The sequence below is a fragment of the Clarias gariepinus genome, chromosome 21 (genome assembly GCF_024256425.1).
Source record: "Clarias gariepinus isolate MV-2021 ecotype Netherlands chromosome 21, CGAR_prim_01v2, whole genome shotgun sequence".
NCBI lineage: Eukaryota > Metazoa > Chordata > Actinopteri > Siluriformes > Clariidae > Clarias > Clarias gariepinus.
In genome coordinates this window covers 1806032-1824803 of record NC_071120.1, presented here as the reverse complement: position 1 = coordinate 1824803, position 18772 = coordinate 1806032, and the positions used below count along the sequence as shown (strand labels likewise).

At 38.5% G+C, this 18772-nt stretch overlaps 2 protein-coding genes across 2 annotated transcripts; one reads left to right on the top strand and one right to left on the bottom strand.

Moving 5' to 3' along the window:
* Positions 1-108: 108 nt before the first annotated feature.
* Positions 109-1644, top strand: LOC128509001 (PAX-interacting protein 1-like). The gene is made up of 4 exons (XM_053480507.1): positions 109-260; positions 880-934; positions 1042-1093; positions 1193-1644. Exons 1-4 carry the CDS (start codon positions 205-207, stop codon positions 1306-1308), a joined length of 279 nt encoding a protein of 92 aa, XP_053336482.1. The 5' UTR covers positions 109-204; the 3' UTR covers positions 1309-1644.
* A 2851-nt stretch (positions 1645-4495) lies between these two features.
* On the bottom strand, positions 4496-8382 carry LOC128509000 (uncharacterized). The gene is made up of 3 exons (XM_053480506.1): positions 8098-8382; positions 7728-7793; positions 4496-5229 (listed from the first exon to the last, which is right to left on the bottom strand). Exons 1-3 carry the CDS (start codon positions 8378-8380, stop codon positions 4973-4975), a joined length of 606 nt encoding a protein of 201 aa, XP_053336481.1. The 5' UTR covers positions 8381-8382; the 3' UTR covers positions 4496-4972.
* Between the last annotated feature and the right edge of the window lie 10390 nt (positions 8383-18772).

Below are 18772 nucleotides of genomic sequence, written 5' to 3'. Positions count from 1 at the left end.
AAAGACACTTAAACTCTCTGTACACTGTCTCTGATGGCATGCACATGAACACGTGACTCCTGGTTGCTATGGAGACGGTAACAAACCCCACTTCCGGTCTGAGCAGTCTGTCTTTCAGCACAGTAATAAATTATATTCAGAGGAGGTGAAGTTCATGTTCAGTGATGTGAGTGTGTGTGTGTGTGTGTGTGTGTGTGAGACACCATGCCCATTTCTTCAGGTGCTACACTGAGTCAGAAACAAGGCTCCTACTTAAAGAGGTGAGTTTATAACCAGACTCTGTGTTATAATGCAGTCTGAGGGATTTGATCAGAACTCATATTTCAGCAGGAGATAAATATTGTGTGGAGAGAAACAGTGGACTTACAGATTTATTATTTACCAGACTCAAGTGGAGTTTACTTTATAGTCTTTATTTTAGTGATCTTCAGTGTTTCCCCACTAGGGGGCAGTGTTAACACATCAAACTCTTTATTATAGAACTGAACTGAATTATTCCACTTACACAAATATATTGTCACCTGATTTAATTATTTTGTTGTTATGGCAAAAAAAAAAATACACATGTTCAGACCTTTATCTAAACATCATTAAAGCACTGAATCATTTTATAAACCTAATAAAAATCAGCTATTTATGATAATCCCTGAAGAGTTAAATACCTTCCTGAACTTTGTGTCAGTGAGAATGAAATGTTGTGAAAGTGTCCTTTTCCTGCTCATGTGTATTGTGTAGATCTCTAAACCCCCCGCACGTCTCCTTTACCTCAATCCTATATCATGTGTACAGTATAATGTAGAGAAGAAAAGCAGGTGTTTGGTGTTACACGTGACTCTGGATAGACGTCTCAGACCGCGTCCTGTCTCTTCCCGTCCTCAGGTACCTCGCTCGTCTTCCTCAGGAGGAGAGGAAGGTTCTGGAGCGCTCTTTGGAGGTGATGTATCACATGCTGTACACTAATCACACAGGGCTGTGTTCACTGCAGGGGCTCAGTGTGTGTGTGTGTGTGTGTGTGTGTGTGTGTGTGTGTGTGTTTAACAGGCTGTGTGTGTTTCTCAACAAGCTGGAGAGGAAGACGAGGATCTGCCACAAGGTACGTCTCTGCACACCGCACCAGGTCTGTCACAGTCCTACTGAGGTTTACTGGGATTCTCCTCTGTGTGTGTGTGTGTGTGTGTGTGTGTGGTGTCAGGTGTGCAGGAGGAGGAGGAGGAGGAGGAACACTCAGAGGAGGTTCAGAGTGAAGAACGAGACACAGCTGGTGAACAAACAACTTCCAAAAAGTCTTCAACATGCACTGTGTTATAACACACACACACACACACACGTTGGTGTTGATTAGTGTGTGATGTAGACGTGTGATGAGATAAAACAGTGAGATCTTCATGTAACAGTGTTCCAGTAATCACCTGTGGAGCTTCAGTTAATGCAGGAGAACATGTAGTCAATTTAGTCCTTTAGTCTCACTTAGATAATAACATTTAAACTGAGGACTAAACTCATCATTTCATCATTTATCCCTCAACACTTCATCATCTTTGTCTCATCTCACTGGTATTTAAACACTGAATGAGTCAATAACACACACAGAAAATATACATTTTATTTAGTTAAAAATAATCCTGAATATAAAATCATATTTACATTGTGTTGAGGAAAATATGACACACACACACACACTCAAGTGAAAAGAAGTATACTAAGTATATTAAATCCTATCATGTTAAAGCATACTTAAGTGTACTTGCTCCAGACTAATGACTAGTACACTTAAAGTTTGCTATTTTGGAACAACTCATTTTGTACTAAGTGTATTTAAATTGTGATTAAATTATACAAAAGCACAATTTTAAGTGTATTAAGTATAATCTTGTGTGCTAAAGTGGAACAATGTTAACTATACTTAAACTACACTTAAAGTATATGACTGTGTGTGTACTAATGTATATATCTGACAGTAATTCATTAAGTTAAAGTATATATTGAATATATTATAAGTACATTACAGCATTTACACAAGTAATCTACTATGAATATATTCTTATTGCAGCAGTAGCTGTTATACTTCTGATGAACTCATTCTTGATTCTATCCATCCTTGTCACTTCCAAAGAGAACCTCAACATCTTCAGCTCTGCTACCTCAATTCAATTCAATTCAATTAAATTGTATTTATATAGCGCTTTTAACAATGTTTATTGTCTCAAAGCAGCTTTACAAAAATGAAAGAAATTAAAAAAAAGAAAATTTATGGAAGTGTATATGTGTGAAAAAAATGTGTCTAGATAATAATGAGATGAATGAATGAATGATGAATGAACTATCTCAGTGGCAAGGAAAAACTCATAGAACAGATAGAAATTATATAACATCATGTGTTATGCAGCTGAAAGTTTAATATAACAGAAGTTCTTTAATTTAACATGAAGTCCAGTTCAGCATAGGGACGAGTCAGCAGGTGACCTCCAGCTCTGCCTCCTGTCTTTTCTTCAATGCCACTGTCTCTAATGCTCACTGTCATAGACCATTCCTGGTCTCACCACTGTCCTGTACACCTTTCCTTTCATTCTCGCTGATACTCTTTTGTCACACAACACACCTGACACTTTTCTCCACCCATTCCAACCTGCCTGTACCCGCCTCTTCACCTCCTTTCCACACTCTCCGTTGCTCTGGACCGTTGACCCTAAGTACTTAAAATCCTGCACCTTCTTTACCTCTGCTCCCTGTAGCCTCACCAATCCTCCTGGGTCCCTCTCATTTACACACATGTATTCCGTCTTGCTGCGGCTAACCTTCATTCCTCTGCTTTCCAGAGCATACCTCCACCTCTCCAAATTTTCCTCCACCTGTTCCCTGCTTTCGCTACAGAGCACAATGTCATCTGCAAACATCATAGTCCATGGAGACTCCTGTCTAACCTCATCTGTCATCCTGTCCATCACCAGAGCAAACAAAAAGAAGCTTAGAGCCGATCCTTGATGCAGACCCACCTCCACCTTAAACTCTTCTGTCACACCTACAGCACATCTCACCACTGTCTTACAGCTCTTATACATGTCCTGCACCACTCTAACACTCTAACGTCTCCCTCACCGTGTCAACAATCAACAGCTGGACCTGCGTCACTTCCGGTTAGAGAGAGAGAGAGAGAGAGAGAGGGAGGGGGATGCTACCGGTTTATGATGTAATGGCGGAGAGAGAGCCGTTCAGGTGACATTACCTGAGATTTAAAGTTTATGGAAATGTAATTTACGCACACAGTCTGTTAGTGTAAAATAACAGCACTGTTCATGCACACAGGAAGTCTAAATTATACATTACAGTGTAAACTGTGTATCTTTTCTTCTTCTTTGTCTTTGGGCTGTTCCCTTTCAGGGGTCGCCACAGCGAATCATTTGCCTCCATCCATCCAGCTGCTTAAAGTACTGCAGTGCATCTCCTCCTCATGGACTGCCTATTGCGGACAGTCTGAGCACTGATGGAGGGATTGTGTGTTCCTGGTGTGACTCGGCCAGTTGTTGTGGCCATCCTGTACCTGTCACGCAGGTGTGATATTCGGATGTACCCATCCTGTGCGGGTGTCGTTACACGTGGTCTTCTTACTTCTTCTTGTGGTCTGCCTACTTTCTGTAAGCTGTTAAGGTCTTAACGACCATTCCACAGGTGCATGTTAATTAATTGATTATGGTTAATTGAACATGCATGGAAAACATTGTTTAAACACTTTACAATGAAGATCTGTAAAGTTATTTGGATTTTTACAACATTATTGTTAAAATACACAGTCCTGAAAAAGGGACGTTTCTTTTTTTGCTGAGTATATTATATATCAGTGGCGGCCGCATTGAAGTCAATGGACGCTGGGCTTCAACGGGGAAATGCACTGTGACGCTACGGGAATGTATGAGAAGAAAATCAAGTCAGCCGACCTGCTATATCTAACTGATTCTGAACGAACTCGTCTTTAAAATGAACGTTTTCTAACGCATTTATAGTCAATAAAATGTTAATACAATAGTACATAATTTGACCATTAATTTTGTGACATTATAGGGGAAGCTGAGCTTCCCTTGCAGTCTTAAAGAAATCGCCACTGATATATATATATATATATATATATATATACCTCTTCTCTGTAGCAGACAGGAGCAGAGCTGCAGTGGTATAAACTAGTTACAGGCATCTGACAGGTGGCTGTCAGTAATGTGTAACTGGTGTTAATAAATAATTATGAGTTCCACAGACAATTGCAACTCGTCCACAAGTTGGTGACAAGTTATCTGTCAATTTTTAATGATCAGTTTTCTCAGGTTTCTAACAGATTTCTCAGTTTCAGGTGATTATAAAACCTCATGACTCTTTCAGTAACTTTACATCATTCACTCAAACTCAATTTATCACTCATATCAACATACTATACTACTTTCAGAAACAAAAATAGTTAATTTTTTAAATTTTACATACAGTTTAAAGTATAAATGCACTGATTAGCTATAATTTTATTAACATTACAATTATAACCCCTTTATTTCTGTATTAGTGCTGTCAAGCTAAGAGACAATATAAAAAAGTAAATTTTGATCTTTTTGTTAGGCACATTTATAGTATGAACTTAATTAGTTGTGCTGTGCTTTGTATTAATCTATGTTTACAGAGGGACCTCAAATCAGCGTGGTGGCATTATATACAAGAGAGTTTAGTAGTCATGTATTAGTAATTACTGCCCTTACTATTACTGTGTTCATTACAGGAAGACTTTACATTTCCTCTTTAGCAAATGCTCTTGAGGTAGAGAACATGGAGGAGGTATGTTAGTCACATTACTCAGATTTTTTTTATTGGTAATTATTAATAAGTTACATATTTAATCTCTGTTTTCATCTCTCTTACACAGGGCTGTTCATTCTTTTCCTTATGTATTTTTAACCCAAATAGCAGAAGAAACTACATATATACCAATTTTCAGCTTTCACTGTTGCTCTTCATTGAGAGCAGTCTCTTCTGACATTCCCTCATCTCCTGGATTGTGGCTGGTATTTTCAGTCACTCGGCTCTGCTGGCGTTCATTGTTACTTTCAATCATTCTGAACTGCTGGGGTCTGTTGGATGCTGATTCTGCACAGGGCTGCTGATTTTTTCTACACTGATAAATGAATAATGATCCCATTATGATGAGCAGAATAACCACTGTCACTGGAATTGCCCACACAGGTATACATGTCTCCTCTGCAAAGAACACACACACACACACACACACACACACACAGGGCAAGTCCTTATATCACACACAAGCACACACATGCACAGTTACAATGACAATTTTAAAATGATGGCTAAAAGTAATAAGACAATATATGTGCACAAAAAGTGATCTCACTAATTACGTCAAGCCTATCTGTCTGTAGAGTTAACTAATTAACTAAAAAAAATCCAGTGAAAACTGACTATGTGACAATAGCATTCAGCTTTTTGAGCTATGGGTCATCTTCAGTCTTAAATGCAATAGAAAACTGCTGGACAATGGTGAAGAAGGCAGTAGTAGTCAAGGAACCATCATCTGTACATGGACACAATCAAGCACCATGGTTTGAGCGAGTGACTGCAGACGTCTTTTTCACACATAACACATGTTAAATACAGTACATCCCAGAACCTAGCTCAGTTGGGTGCAAACAGCTGTGCTACATATTTACACATCACATTTACATTGGTTACATGTGTTATCACCAGAGCATTGGGGAAACAGAGGTTGAAGCACTCTTAGTCATATGCCCTTTTCCCACCCTGAGCAGGCACAGTGCTGCTGAGGTTGGGTGAAACCTTTTTGGTTGTAACAGGAAGGGTGCTTGTGTTCCCATATGTGTATTCGCTGAATTTTTTTGCGTGGAGGTAAGGTTTAATTGTGGCAGTCTTACATATGTATGTATATTAGGCAAACAAACAAAAAAAGGTGCAGAATAATTATTTGAAAGGCAGTTGTTGGTGGTACAAGCTAAGAAGCGAAGCATCTTACATATAAGGCCATCTACTCTGGCCTTGGTGGAGCTTTGGAGCAGAGAAAGCTGATAGCAAGTCTGATGAGAGTTGGTGAGGGTTGGACCAGTGCAAAGTTTGTAGATTTTATGTTTATATATTTATGTTACTTTTTCTGTGAACTGTTTGGATCAAGTGAGCATTTCGCCATCTGCATTAAAGTGCTATTGTGGCTGTGCCATTAGTGGACTTTTTTCTTTTGGTGGTGTCATTCACAAAGTGAGAACCCCAAAATAGGGCTGCGGTGCAACACAGCCATGCTGTTCTGACAAGAGACACTGGATCCAAGCAAGACTCCACCCCACTGCTTCCAGAGGGGATTTCTCCACTCAAGGATTTCCCTATGGAGCAGTCACAACATCCTGAAATACATGTTTGGGCAGGTGAGGCCAACCAATGGCCATCAAATCCAGCTGAATGTTGTGTTTTTGCAGCTATAATTTTCAATGATTAAAGATGGAGGACACTCAAACCATAGATGAACTGGCACAATTATTGATCACAGAGAGCTGCTAGGAAATGTTAATCAATCAGTTGTGTGCACCATGTCTGTGTCACAAAAGTCTGGTGGTGAATCTGTAATGCATAAAAAAGGGGAAAAAAAACATTTTGCCTTTTAACACTAACCAAGGTCCCGAGAATATGGCAAGATCCTTGTTAGGTCACTTGCAGTGCTAACAGAAGTGTTGCCTTACTTATGTGTTCAGCGGAGTTGTTGATCAATGGGAATTATTCATGATTGTAGTACAGGCAGGGATCAACGCCAAAGAGTTGACTCGCGGTTGATAAACAATTCCAAAGGTTGGCAACAGAAAATGTGAGAGAGCAGAAAGTCCAAGATGTAAGGCAAAAACAAGGTCCGTTAAGTGAAGTGAGGTCGAGATCAAAAGGGCTCAGACAGGAAAGAACGCTGGAATATTGGGTCTGGAAAACACAATAACCTGGTAGAGATCAGTTGTTAGAGTGCGCGTTAAATAATAAGTGGTGATGATGAGAAATTGGTAATAGTTGAGCTTAGAGACAAATCCCTGTCAAACTTCTAGATTGGATTGGTTTCATTGAACTCTTGTCTTGAGGAAGGGATTTTATAGTTCCTGTTTACCAAATATGGACATTGAACATTTGGAATTGGAAACAAAATTCCTCAGCCCTCTGCTAGTTCTCACCAAAAACCTCATATCAATGTTTATAAGGCAGCTCAGAATTGCTATAGTTGCAGACAGTATATGTTTCCCTGCTGGTTACCGTAAAGTGTTTCCACACATCCAATATTAACTTTCCTATCGGTTAAAAAAATTATTTTAGATTTGCCATGTTTGACATTAACAACGATTGATAAATTTTTATATGGTTTAAAATGGCATTATACTGTAACTTTTTTTGTTTTGCAGACTGTGGAAGCAGTTCCTGTGTTCTGAAGTTTAAATTGATTTTGAATTGAAAACTGATCTCTCAAGGAAATAAATTGAAGTGACAACCAGAAGACCTATTACATTACAGAATAGGTTTAATTGTGCAGCTCTAGCAAGCAGATAAAAAAATAAATGTTTAAGATAATAAATATCTTGTTAACGAGGCAGCGGGTAAGTATACAGACACTAACAGTACTGTGTTTAAATCTTTCCTAACCGAATGACCTGCAGAGCTCACACACCTGCAGTATTATCTGTAAAACAAATAAAGACACCTACTGTTAATTCTGAGATCCAATTCACTGGAGAGAGTCACCGGGTGATGAAGCTTGTCTGTTACAGAACCTTCACAGAAAAAAAAAAGAAAAAGAGAAGTAGTGTTAGTGTTAGCTATTATCACAAATCAATGTGTAGATACTGATGATGCTAAACACACCACCACCATGTCTTAAGAAATGTAAATGATGAAATGACAGTTTGTTAATGATGGCTCCAGAGCTGAGGGAAAGTGTGTATATTGTATGTATGTTAATTCATTGATTGACTGCTGTTGCTGAAACATTTGTAAATCATCTTATCACAGGTATGAGCAAGACACACATCAGGACTGCTTTCAGCTTTATTTACATTCTGATTTACATTCTCTTACCTCTGACCTCAACTGTTACAATGGCTATTGTCTGATTCTTCGCCAAATCCCGTACTGTGTACGTCCCACTGTGAGAGACATTTACAATTCTAATCTGAAGAATGTTGAGACGAGACACTGTTGCTTGATAGTCTGGCTTGCATTCCAACTTCTCTTTCTTCATAGTGCAGATCTGCAGGTTTGATGGTTGTGCAGCATCACTGGCAGTAAAACTCACCTCCACCTGGTCAGTGAGGGGTAAGTGCACGTGTATGGGCTCTCCTGGGGTAACAACATGGCTCATCTCTTGAGCTAAGCAGAGAAAAGTTAGGAAATTAGAAATACTAGCAGAAAGAGTGCAGTGTTGAGCTTAGTGAACATGAACTTCCTGATGTTTGTGACTTTCAAACACACAACCCATTAATAAAATGCAGTATTTATATCCAGGGGCTTGGTAGCTGTTCTCTTTATTATTAATACTGCTTTTTTTATTAATGTTTTTTTCCCATTTAGACATTGTGACAATGAGGTTGCAGCATTTTCTATTATAATAGCAATATTCTGACTAGGGGTTGACCAATAAGATTTTTTTTAAACTGATGCTGATACCAATTATTAATAATGAAGAAGACAAATAACCAATATTTTGAACTGATTAAAAAAATAATAATCTTGGTGTCAAAGTTGAAAATAACACAAATCCCTCACAAAACTATGTTAAAATTTCTTTAATTTTGTGATTAATTAAAGGAAAACTTATCTCAAACTTAAAAATAAAGGGAGCTACCAGCAGCATTTCTTACAAAGTTAACAGATTTTTTTTTTGGAAAGACCTTTTGACCAGTGTTGTAAAGGGTTTACACATCATTGACTTTTTTATTTTATTTTAACAATAAACACATAAAAAATAAAGCTACAGATTTTCCAATGTTAATCTAAACACTGAATGTTAAGGTCAGGCATTTAAGTAATGTAAGAAATGTAAAAACAAAATGAGCAGAAATAAAAAATATTTGTTTCGTAATTTAAATAATGGCTGACTAAAAACTTTCAAAAGGTAAAAAACAGTGACTAGGAAAAGATTCACAAAAATCTTATTATGAGAATGTGGCTTATATGATTAGGAAGAAAATGCAATTAAAAAAACAAACCATACAGTTACTACTAACAATAGTAATTAGTAGCGCTTTCTAAGACCAAATATGGACACTGAACATTTGGAAAAAGAAACAACATTACTCAGCCCTCTGCTAGTTCTCACCAAAAACCTCATAAGGCAGCTCAGAATTGCAATAGTTGCAGACAGTATATGTTTCCCTGCTGGTTACCGTAAAGTGTTTCTACACATCCAATATTAACTTTCCTATCAGTAAAAAAAAAAAAAAGATTTTGGATTTATGTTTGACATTAAGAACGATTGATAAATGTTATATGGTATGAAATGACATTATACTATACATTTTTGCCCGCAACACAAACTGTGCAAGAATGACTCAGTATGGAAGTGTTTTGCAGACTGTGGAAGCAGTTCCTGTGTTCTGAGGAAAAGTTTACCTGAATAATTGTAAATGACTAAATTGATTTTGAATGATTTTGAAACTGATCCCTACAGGAAATAAATTTAACTGACCAACAAAAGACCGGTCAGTTAAAAGACAAAAGAAATTCATTCTGCAATATTAAATTGCAGAATACATTTAATTGTGCAGTTCTAGCAAGCAGATAAAAAAATGAAATAAAATAAAGTAAAAATACCAGTCCCAATAATTGTCCAGGCAGATAATTGGTTGGTCCCTAATTCTGACATACAGTCTTATGCAAAAGTTTAGGCACCCCTTGTTAAATAACAGATTTAGGTGATTTTTTAATTGAAAAGACGTTAACACAGTCTCTCTTGGAAATGGAAAAAAATGCACAATATTTTGAGCCAACATTGGTGCATAGTTACTTTTTATGTCATAAATTGAACAAAGATGAAAAATAAAATAATTATTGTGGCACTGTGCAAAGGTTTTGGCACCCAACATAATCAGTACTTAGTACTTAACACCTCCTCTGGCAGATATCACAGCTTGCAAACACTTTTTATAGCTAAAAGTCTTTCAATTCTTGTACTTGGGATTTTCTCCCATTCTTCCTTGCAAAAGGCTTCTAAATCTGCAATGTTCTTTGGTCGTCTTGCATGCACAGCTCTTTTAAGATCTACCCACAAATTTTTAATGATGTTTGAATTAGGGGACTGTGATGGCCGTTCCAAAACCTTCAGCTTGCGTCTCTTGAGGTATGTTTAGGATCATTGTCCTGTTGTAGAAGCCATCTTCTTTTCAGCTTCAGCTTTTTTCCAAATGGTGTGATGTTTGCTTCCAGAATTTGCTGGTTTTCCATGAAGGTCTTGTCAATGCAAATGTTGCTGCACAAATTTGACTGCTAAATCTTCCTGCAGGTTTCTTGCAGTCAAATGGGGGTTTTGATTTGTCTTTCTGACCAGCATATAAGTGGTTCTCTCCGAGAGTTTTTATGGTCTTCCAGATCTCATCTTAACATCCACATTTCCCCTGAACTGCCATCTCTTAATTTCTCACTGTGGAAACTACAAGCTGATAACACTTTGCTCTATCTTCTTGTAACCTTCTCCTGCATTGTGAGCATCAATAACTTTTATTTTCAGAGTCTTACACAGCTGCTTAGAGGAACCCATGGTTGTTGAGTGTCCACAAGTGGGTGTACAAAGTTTGTAGAGTCAAAGTATTTGTAAAGCTTTGAAATTGGGATTTACTAATGACAGCTGTTGCCATGCATCAGATCTTATGAGCTAATTAAGATCTGAAACCTTGTAAAAAGAATCTGAGACTCTGGAACTCTTAGGGTGCCCAAACCTTTGCACCTGCCATAATATTGTTTTTATTTTTATTTTTTGTTCAATTTAGGAAGTTACTATTCATCAATGTTTGCTGCAAATATTGTTCATTTTTTTCATTTCCAAGAGAGACTGTGTTAACATCTTTTCAACTGGAAAATCACCAAAATCTGTTGTTTATCAAGGGGTGCCTAAACTTTTGCTGTACAACTTTTAAGACTGTACAAGTTCTATGTTTAAGATAATAAATATCTTTTTAATGAGGCAACAGGTGAGAATACAGACACAAGCAGTACTGTGTTTAAATCTTTCCTAACCGAATGACCCGAGGAGCTCACACACCTGCAGTATTATCTGGAAAAAATCTTATGAGTAAAACAAATAAAGACACCTACTCTCAATGTTGAGATCCACTTCACAGACGACTGTGCCCTCGCAGTGACAACTGTATATTCCTGTGTTACTGTAATCAGCTGCAGTGATGGTGAGGTACGGCTTCCCCTCCAGGTACTGATCATAAGAGATGTTAAACCCCACCTCTGACCTGCAGGAGTTCTGATCACACTGGGACACAACATAACTTTGTTTATGATAAGGTGTCCATTGGAGTAAACCAGAACAGTTCCAGTCACAGGTGAGAGTTACAGGGTCATGGAGTTTGGCTGTTTTGGCAGAACCTTCACCAGACACAGGGGAAGTCACTAAGGGAAACAGAAAAAAGAAAAAGAGAAGTGCTGTTAGTGTAAGCTATTATCACAAATCAGTGTGTAGATATTGCTAATGCTAAACACACCATAACCATGTCTTAAGCAATGTGAATAATGAAATGACAGTTTGTTTTTTGATTAGCATATACTGATTAGCCTTATCATTACAACCAGGGCAGGTGAAGTGACCAACATTGATTATCTGATTATGATTACACCTGATGGTGGATATACTGTATTAGTATAGGGCTGAGTAGCTGCAGAGCGGTCAGAATGCCCATGCTGACTCATGTCCTCTGCTAAAAACACCTACAATAGGCATGTGAGCATCAGAACTTGACCATGCAGCAGTGAATCACATTTTCCTTTACATCATGTTTGAGTTTGAGGAACATGACAAAGAGTTCAAGGTGTTGATTTACAGTAGCCACCTAATCCCATCCGCAATCCACCTCACAGTTAACAGGACTTAAAGGATCTGCTGCTACCAGTCTGGTGCAAGATACCACACACACACATTCAAGGCGGCACAAGGAGAACTACACAATATTAGGCACATGGTTTAATGTTATGGTTAATATAACATAAAATATCATATACATTGTGTATAGTACTACAAAAAGGAAAATTCTATTCAATTTTATTTCTATAGCGTTTTTAGCAATTTTCATCGCCGCAAAGCAGCTTTACACAATCAAAAGAATTATTTAAGTTTGTATGAAATGTGAATTTGTATGAATCAAAATGGTCAGTTTGTCCCTGGAGAGCAAGCCGAGGGCGACGGTGGCAAGTAAAAACTCCCTGAGATGGTAATAGGAAGAAACCTTGAGAGGAACCAGACTCAACAGGGAACCCATCCTCATTTGGGTGCAACAGAAAGCAGTAAATGATCTGCATTTATACAGTGTGTAGGGTGGGAGGCAGTTCAGCTATAATAGCTGATATTAATTAATGTTAATATGGAGTCCAGGTAGATAAGTTCTAGTCCTGAACTATCGAACTGTCAAGTCCCCCAAGAAACAGTTGCCAACACCAGTCAAGGCCAGAACCATTTTCTAGGTAGAGAGAACCATCCCCAGACACCAGACGCATCCCAGAGAGACACACGGGGCATCCATGTGACGAGATCTTCAACCAGAAGCGGGGCACCAGGATGGGTCAGACAGGTCCGGAGGGCAGAGGGAGTCTGGATCACTGGCAGCTCGGGAACGACATGTGTAGCTCGACAGAGAGAGAGAAAGAGTGAAAGGGGGAGACAGGAGGAGAGAGGAAAGAGAAAGAGGGGGGAAAGAGAAGAAGAGGAGAGATGGCAGTTAGGTATGGTCACAGTCACACAATGTATAATGTGAATGTATATTAACTGTAGAGTGCAAGCAGAGACTCCGGCAGGACTAACTATGACATCATAACTAAAAGGGAGAGCCAGAAGAAAACACAGACATGAGGGCTCCCTGAGATGTAAAGCAAACAATCACCTCACCGTCAGCAAACCTGAGTGATCAATGAGAGTGAGGAAGACAGCATCCAAACATACCAGTTCACCATAATACTCTACGTCCATGAGTCCCCCAGATCTGCTCCTTTACCTAAGGCTAATCTATTTATAAAAATGCTTGGCTAAATAAATAGGTTTTTAGCCTGGACTTAAACACTGAGACTGTGTCTGAGTCCCGAACACTATTTGAAAGATTATTCCATAATTTTGGGGCTTTGTAAGAAAAAGCTCCGCCCCCAGCTGTAGTTTTCATAATACGCGGTACTGACAAGCAGCCTGCATCCTTTGATCGAAGTAGGCGTGGCGGATCGTAAGACACTAGCAGTTCACTCAGGTACTGTGGCGCGAGACCATTTAATGCTTTATATGTCAAGAGTAGTATTTTAAAATCAATGCGAAATTTCACAGGGAGTCAATGCAGTGAAGATAAGATAGGGGTGATGTGCTCATATCTTCTGGTTCTAGTGAGGACTCTCGCTGCTGCATTTTGGACTAGCTGAAGCTTATTTATGCATCTAGCTGAACAACCAGAGAGTAAGGCATTACAATAGTCCAACCTAGAGGTGATAAAAGCATGAACTAGTTTTTCTGCATCGTTTAGCGACAATAAATTTCTTATCCTGGCAATATTTCTGAGGTGAAAGAATGCTATCCTGGTAATATTATCTACATGAGCTTTAAATGAAAGGCTGGAATCAATAATCACACCACGGTCTTTCACTGTTGCATTTGATGGAACAGAAAGGCCATCTAAAGTTACGGTGTGATCTAAAATTTTACTCCTAGCTGTATGATTTAGCAGAAGGAAGTTAATTAGCATCCAATTTCTTATGTCCTGCACACATTGCTCAATTTTAGTAAGCTGTTTTTTCTCATCAGGTTTTGCTGAGACATATAACTGTGTATCGTCAGCATAACAATGAAAACTAATACCATGCTTACGGATTATGTTGCCCAGAGGAAGCATGTAAAGGGAAAAAAGCAGTGGGCCTAAAACTGAACCCTGCGGAACGCCAAACTCCACTAGAGAACATGCAGAATAATCACCATTTAAGTCTACATACTGATAACGATGGGTCAGATAGGATCTGAGCCAGGAGAGGGCTGTACCCTTAATTCCTACTACATTTTCTAATCTGTGAAGAAGAATACTATGATCAATGGTGTCAAAAGCTGCACTGAGGTCAAGTAATACAGGCATAGTTACACAACCCTGGTCAGAGGCCAATAGGATGTCATATACTACTTTAATGAGTGCTGTCTCTGTACTGTGATGAGGCCTAAATCCTGACTGATACAGTTCATGTATTCTATTTCTATGTAGATATGAGCATAGCTGCTCCGCTACTATCTTTTCCAGAATCTTAGAGATAAAGAGGAGGTTTGATATTGGCCTGTAACTGGACAGCTGACAGGGGTCGAGGTCAGGTTTCTTAATTATTGGTTTGATAATTGCTAATTTAAAAGATTTTGGAACATAACCAATGCTAAGTGAAGAATTAATTATTCTCAACAGGGGTTCTATTATTGCTGGTACTATCTGTTTAAGAAAATGTGTCGGTACAGGATCTAATATACAGGTTGATGAATTTGCAGAAGAGATGAGTGAAATTAGTTCATTCTCTTCAAGGGGAGTAAAGTATTCTAGGTTCTGATCTAACATGGCTAGAATAACATCTGCATCAATTACATTGTTCGGTTTCAAAACCTCAATTTTATGCCTAATATTTACAATTTTATTATTAAAAAAGTTCATGAAGTCCTCACTATTGCATGATGTTGTTGTGGAGATTTCTGCAGTGGTCTTATTTCTGGTTAATTTGGCTACAGCATTAAATAAGAATCTAGGATTATTTTTGTTATTTTCTATAAGAGTGGAGAGATATGTTGATCTAGCTACACTAAGAGCTTTTCTATAGTTCAGGATGCTCTCCTTCCATGCTATTTGAAATACTAACAATTTAGTTTGAGCCATTTACGTTCTAATTTCCGAGCGGTCTGTTTTAAAGTGCGCGTGTGATCGTTATACCAGGGAGCAAGTTTCTTATCTCTAATAATTTTTCTTTTAACTGGAGCTACATTATCTAGGGTATAGCGAAATGTCGACTCTAAATATTCAGTCGCCTGATCGAGTTCTGTGGGGTCAGACGGTGATCTAATCGAAGTTGGGAACTCTGGGAGATTACTGATAATACTCTGTGTGGTAGTTGATGTGAATGTACATTTGAATGTACGAAAAGAAAACTTACAGGTGAAAATCTGCAGCCCAAACAGAAGTGTGTAGCTCCACATGACTGCAGAAACACACAACACACACAGAGTTACACAAGATTAAGGTTAACTCATTTTTGTGATAAGTGTCTCAGTATCTGTAGCTTCAGTGGTAAATTTACTGTCATCTGCAAAAGGAAAAAAATGCAGTCAGTTTTGGCCTGAAAAATTCAAATTAAATATCCTGTGTCCTGTGTCAAACTAATCTACTCTGATGCTAAATTCATTTACCAGAACTGTGTATTGTATATACTTCATGACAGAAGTTGAGTTTTGAAATAGAAAAACATGATGATTGAATGATTAACAAAATGACAATTTTCTTGTAGAATAAACAAAGAACTGACATTCTGGCCAAAGTAGCAGGAGATAATGGTGTTCGGTAGTGCAGGAGAGAGATCATAAAATGTGTGAGTGCAAATGTGTGATACAGCTAGAACACCAGGTTCAGGTAGTCCAGCTCTTAAAAAAAACAAGACTTAAACATGTATGCTAATGCTTTCACTTTTTTTCAAAATGACCATGTTGCAGCATGGGCATGGTTAAGCATCACCTGCAGGCGGAGAGAAGCAAACAAAGCCAGCATGTTACACATAATGATTTCCTGTCGCTTATTATCCTGTGACTTCCAAAAGTATTCACCCCCATTTTTTATGTTTTGTTGTCATTTCATTTACAGAACATGCCCCACCCTTTTTTATTGTGAAGCAAACAAAAAATAGGACAAAATAACAAAAAACTTGGGAGTGCATAACTATGTCAGAACTAAGTCAGTACTTTGTAGAGCCACCTTTTGCGGCAATTACAGCTGCAAGTCGCTTTGGATAAGTCTCTATGAGCTTGCCACATCTAGCCACTGGGATTTTTGCCTATTCCTGAAGGCAAAACTACTCGATTTACATTTAGGCATTTGGCAGACGCCCTTATCCAGAGTGACTTACATTTTTATTTCATTATACATTTGAGCAGTTGAGGATTAAGGGCCTTGCTTAAGAAACAACCTGGTGGTCATGGGATTTAAACTTGGGACCTTCCGAACCATAGTCCAATGCCTTAACCACTGAGCTACCCCTGATCCAGCTTCTTTATGTTGGATGGTTTCGGCATTTGAACAGCAATCTTCAAGTCTGACCACAGATTCTTAATTGGATTAGGCCATTCCAACACATTTAAATATTTCCCCTTAAACCACTCGAGTGTTGCTTTATCAGTATGCTTCAGGTCATTGTCCTGTTAGAAGGTGAACCTCCGTCCCTGTCTCAAATCACAGGCAGACTCAAACAGGTTTTGCTCAAGAATATTCCTGTGCTTAGCACCATCCATCTTTCCCTTGACTCAGATCAGTTTCCCGGTCCCTGCTGCTGAAAAACAGCATGATGCTGCCACCACCATGTGTCATTTTGGGGATAGTGTTCTTGGGGTGACGGGATGTGTTGGGTATGCACCAGACATAGCATTTTCCTTGGTGGCTGAGCACCTTCCTTCATACATTTGGTGAGTCACCCACATGTCTTTGGGCAAACTCAAAATGTGCCTCCTTATTTTTAAAACTAAGTAATAGCTTTTTTCTGGCCACTCTTTCATAAAGCCCAACTCTATGGAGTATGGCTTATTGTGATCCCATGCACAGATACACCAGTCTCTGCTGTGGAACTCTACAGTTCCTTCAGGATTACCTTTGGTCTCTGTGTTGCCTCTCTGATTAATGCCCTCCTTGTGAGTTTGGGTATGTGAGTTTTGGTGGGCGGCCCTCTCTTGGCAGGTTTGTTGTGGTACCATGTTTTTCCCTTTAAAGATGATGGATTTGATGGTGCTCAGGAGGATTATATTTGGATATTTTTTATAACCCAACCCTGACTTGTTTGGGGACAAAGTTGTCGAGAATTCAGGGTTGGGCTTTCCACTTCGACTCTTCTGTATTTTATTATATTGTTTATATTTCTATTTTTATTCTATAATTTTTTAATATAATTTTATTATTTGTACATAATGTAAATTAAGAATTCTTTTTTACATGTCTAATTTGTAAAAATTCTGGTATTTCATACTTTCTTTTTAAAATTTTTTAGGTCAAAAGCATTTCACTTCATATCATACTGTGTATGACTGTGTATGTGACAAATAGAATTTGAATTTGGATTTAGATTAAGAATTAAATTACTCAAGTTCATATGCATGTGAAGGCAAAATAGTGTTTTATATACACTTATGCAAAAGTTTAGGACCCCCTTGATAAATAACAGATTTTGGTGATTTTTTCATTGAAAAGACGTTTGGAAATGGAAAATTCACAGTATTTTCAGCAAACATTGGTGCATAGTTACTTTTCATGTCATAGATTAAAAAAAGATAAAAAAAAAAAACATTATTGTGGCACTGTGCAAAAGTTTGGGCACCCTACATAATCAGTACTTAGTAACACCTCCTCTGGCAGATATCACAGCTTGTAAAAATGTCTTTCAATTCTTGTACTTGGGATTTTCTCCCATTCTTCCTTGCAAACAGCTTCTTGTTCTGTAATGTTCTTTGGTCGTCCTGCATACACAGCTCTTTTAAGATCTACCCACAAATTTTCAAAGATGTTTAAATCAGGGGACAGGCCATTCCAAAACCTTCAGCTTGTGTCTCTTGAGGTATTTTATAGTGGATTTCGAGGTATGTTTAGGATCATTGTCCTGTTGTAGAAGCCATCGTCTTTTCAGCTTCAGCTTTTTTACAGATGGTGTGATGTTTGCTTCCAGAATTTGCTGAATTTTCTTCCCTCCACCCGTGCAATGTTTCCTGTGCCACTGGCTGCAACACAACCCCAAAGCATGATAGATCCACCCCCAAGCTTAATAGTTGGCAAGGTGTTCTTTTCATGATATGCTGCTCCTTTTATTCTTCAAACATGCCTTTGCTGATTGTGGCCAAAGAGTTCTATTTTAACTTTATCACTCCACAGCACTTGTTTCCAAAACGCATCAGGCTTCTGTAGATGTTCTGTTGTAAACTTCTGACGTTGGATTTTATGATGGGGACGCAGGTAAGGTTTTCTTCTGCTGACTCTTCCATGAAGGTCTTGTCTGTGCAAGCATCGCTGCACAGTGGAACGGTGCTCCACCACTCCTGAGTCTGCTAAATCTACCTGCAGGTTTTTTGCAGTCAAATGAGGGTTTTGATTTGTCTTTCTGACCAGCATACAAGCAGTTCTCTCCAAGAGTTTTCTTGGTCTTCCAGATCTCATCTTGACCTCCATGGTTACCCTGAACTGCCGTCTCTTAATTCCATTTTTCACTGTGGAAACTGCAAGCTGACAACACTTTGCTTTATCTTCTTGTACCTTCTCCTGCATTGTGGGCATCAATAACTTTCATTTTCAGAGTC

What these genes read in the sequence shown, in the direction of transcription:
- LOC128509001 (XM_053480507.1), top strand. Translation starts at nt 205, where the DNA reads ATGCCCATTTCTTCAGGTGCTACACTGAGTCAGAAACAAGGCTCCTAC. An exon ending in TTCTGGAGCGCTCTTTGGAG is followed by an intron (nt 935 to 1,041) that starts GTGATGTATCAC and finishes TGTGTTTAACAG; the next exon opens with GCTGTGTGTGTTTCTCAACA. An exon ending in AGACGAGGATCTGCCACAAG is followed by an intron (nt 1,094 to 1,192) that starts GTACGTCTCTGC and finishes GTGTGGTGTCAG; the next exon opens with GTGTGCAGGAGGAGGAGGAG.
- LOC128509000 (XM_053480506.1), bottom strand. Translation starts at nt 8,380, where the DNA reads ATGAGCCATGTTGTTACCCCAGGAGAGCCCATACACGTGCACTTACCC. An exon ending in TGTAACAGTTGAGGTCAGAG is followed by an intron (nt 7,794 to 8,097) that starts GTAAGAGAATGT and finishes TTTTCTGTGAAG; the next exon opens with GTTCTGTAACAGACAAGCTT. An exon ending in ATTGGATCTCAGAATTAACA is followed by an intron (nt 5,230 to 7,727) that starts GTAGGTGTCTTT and finishes TGTTCTTTGCAG; the next exon opens with AGGAGACATGTATACCTGTG.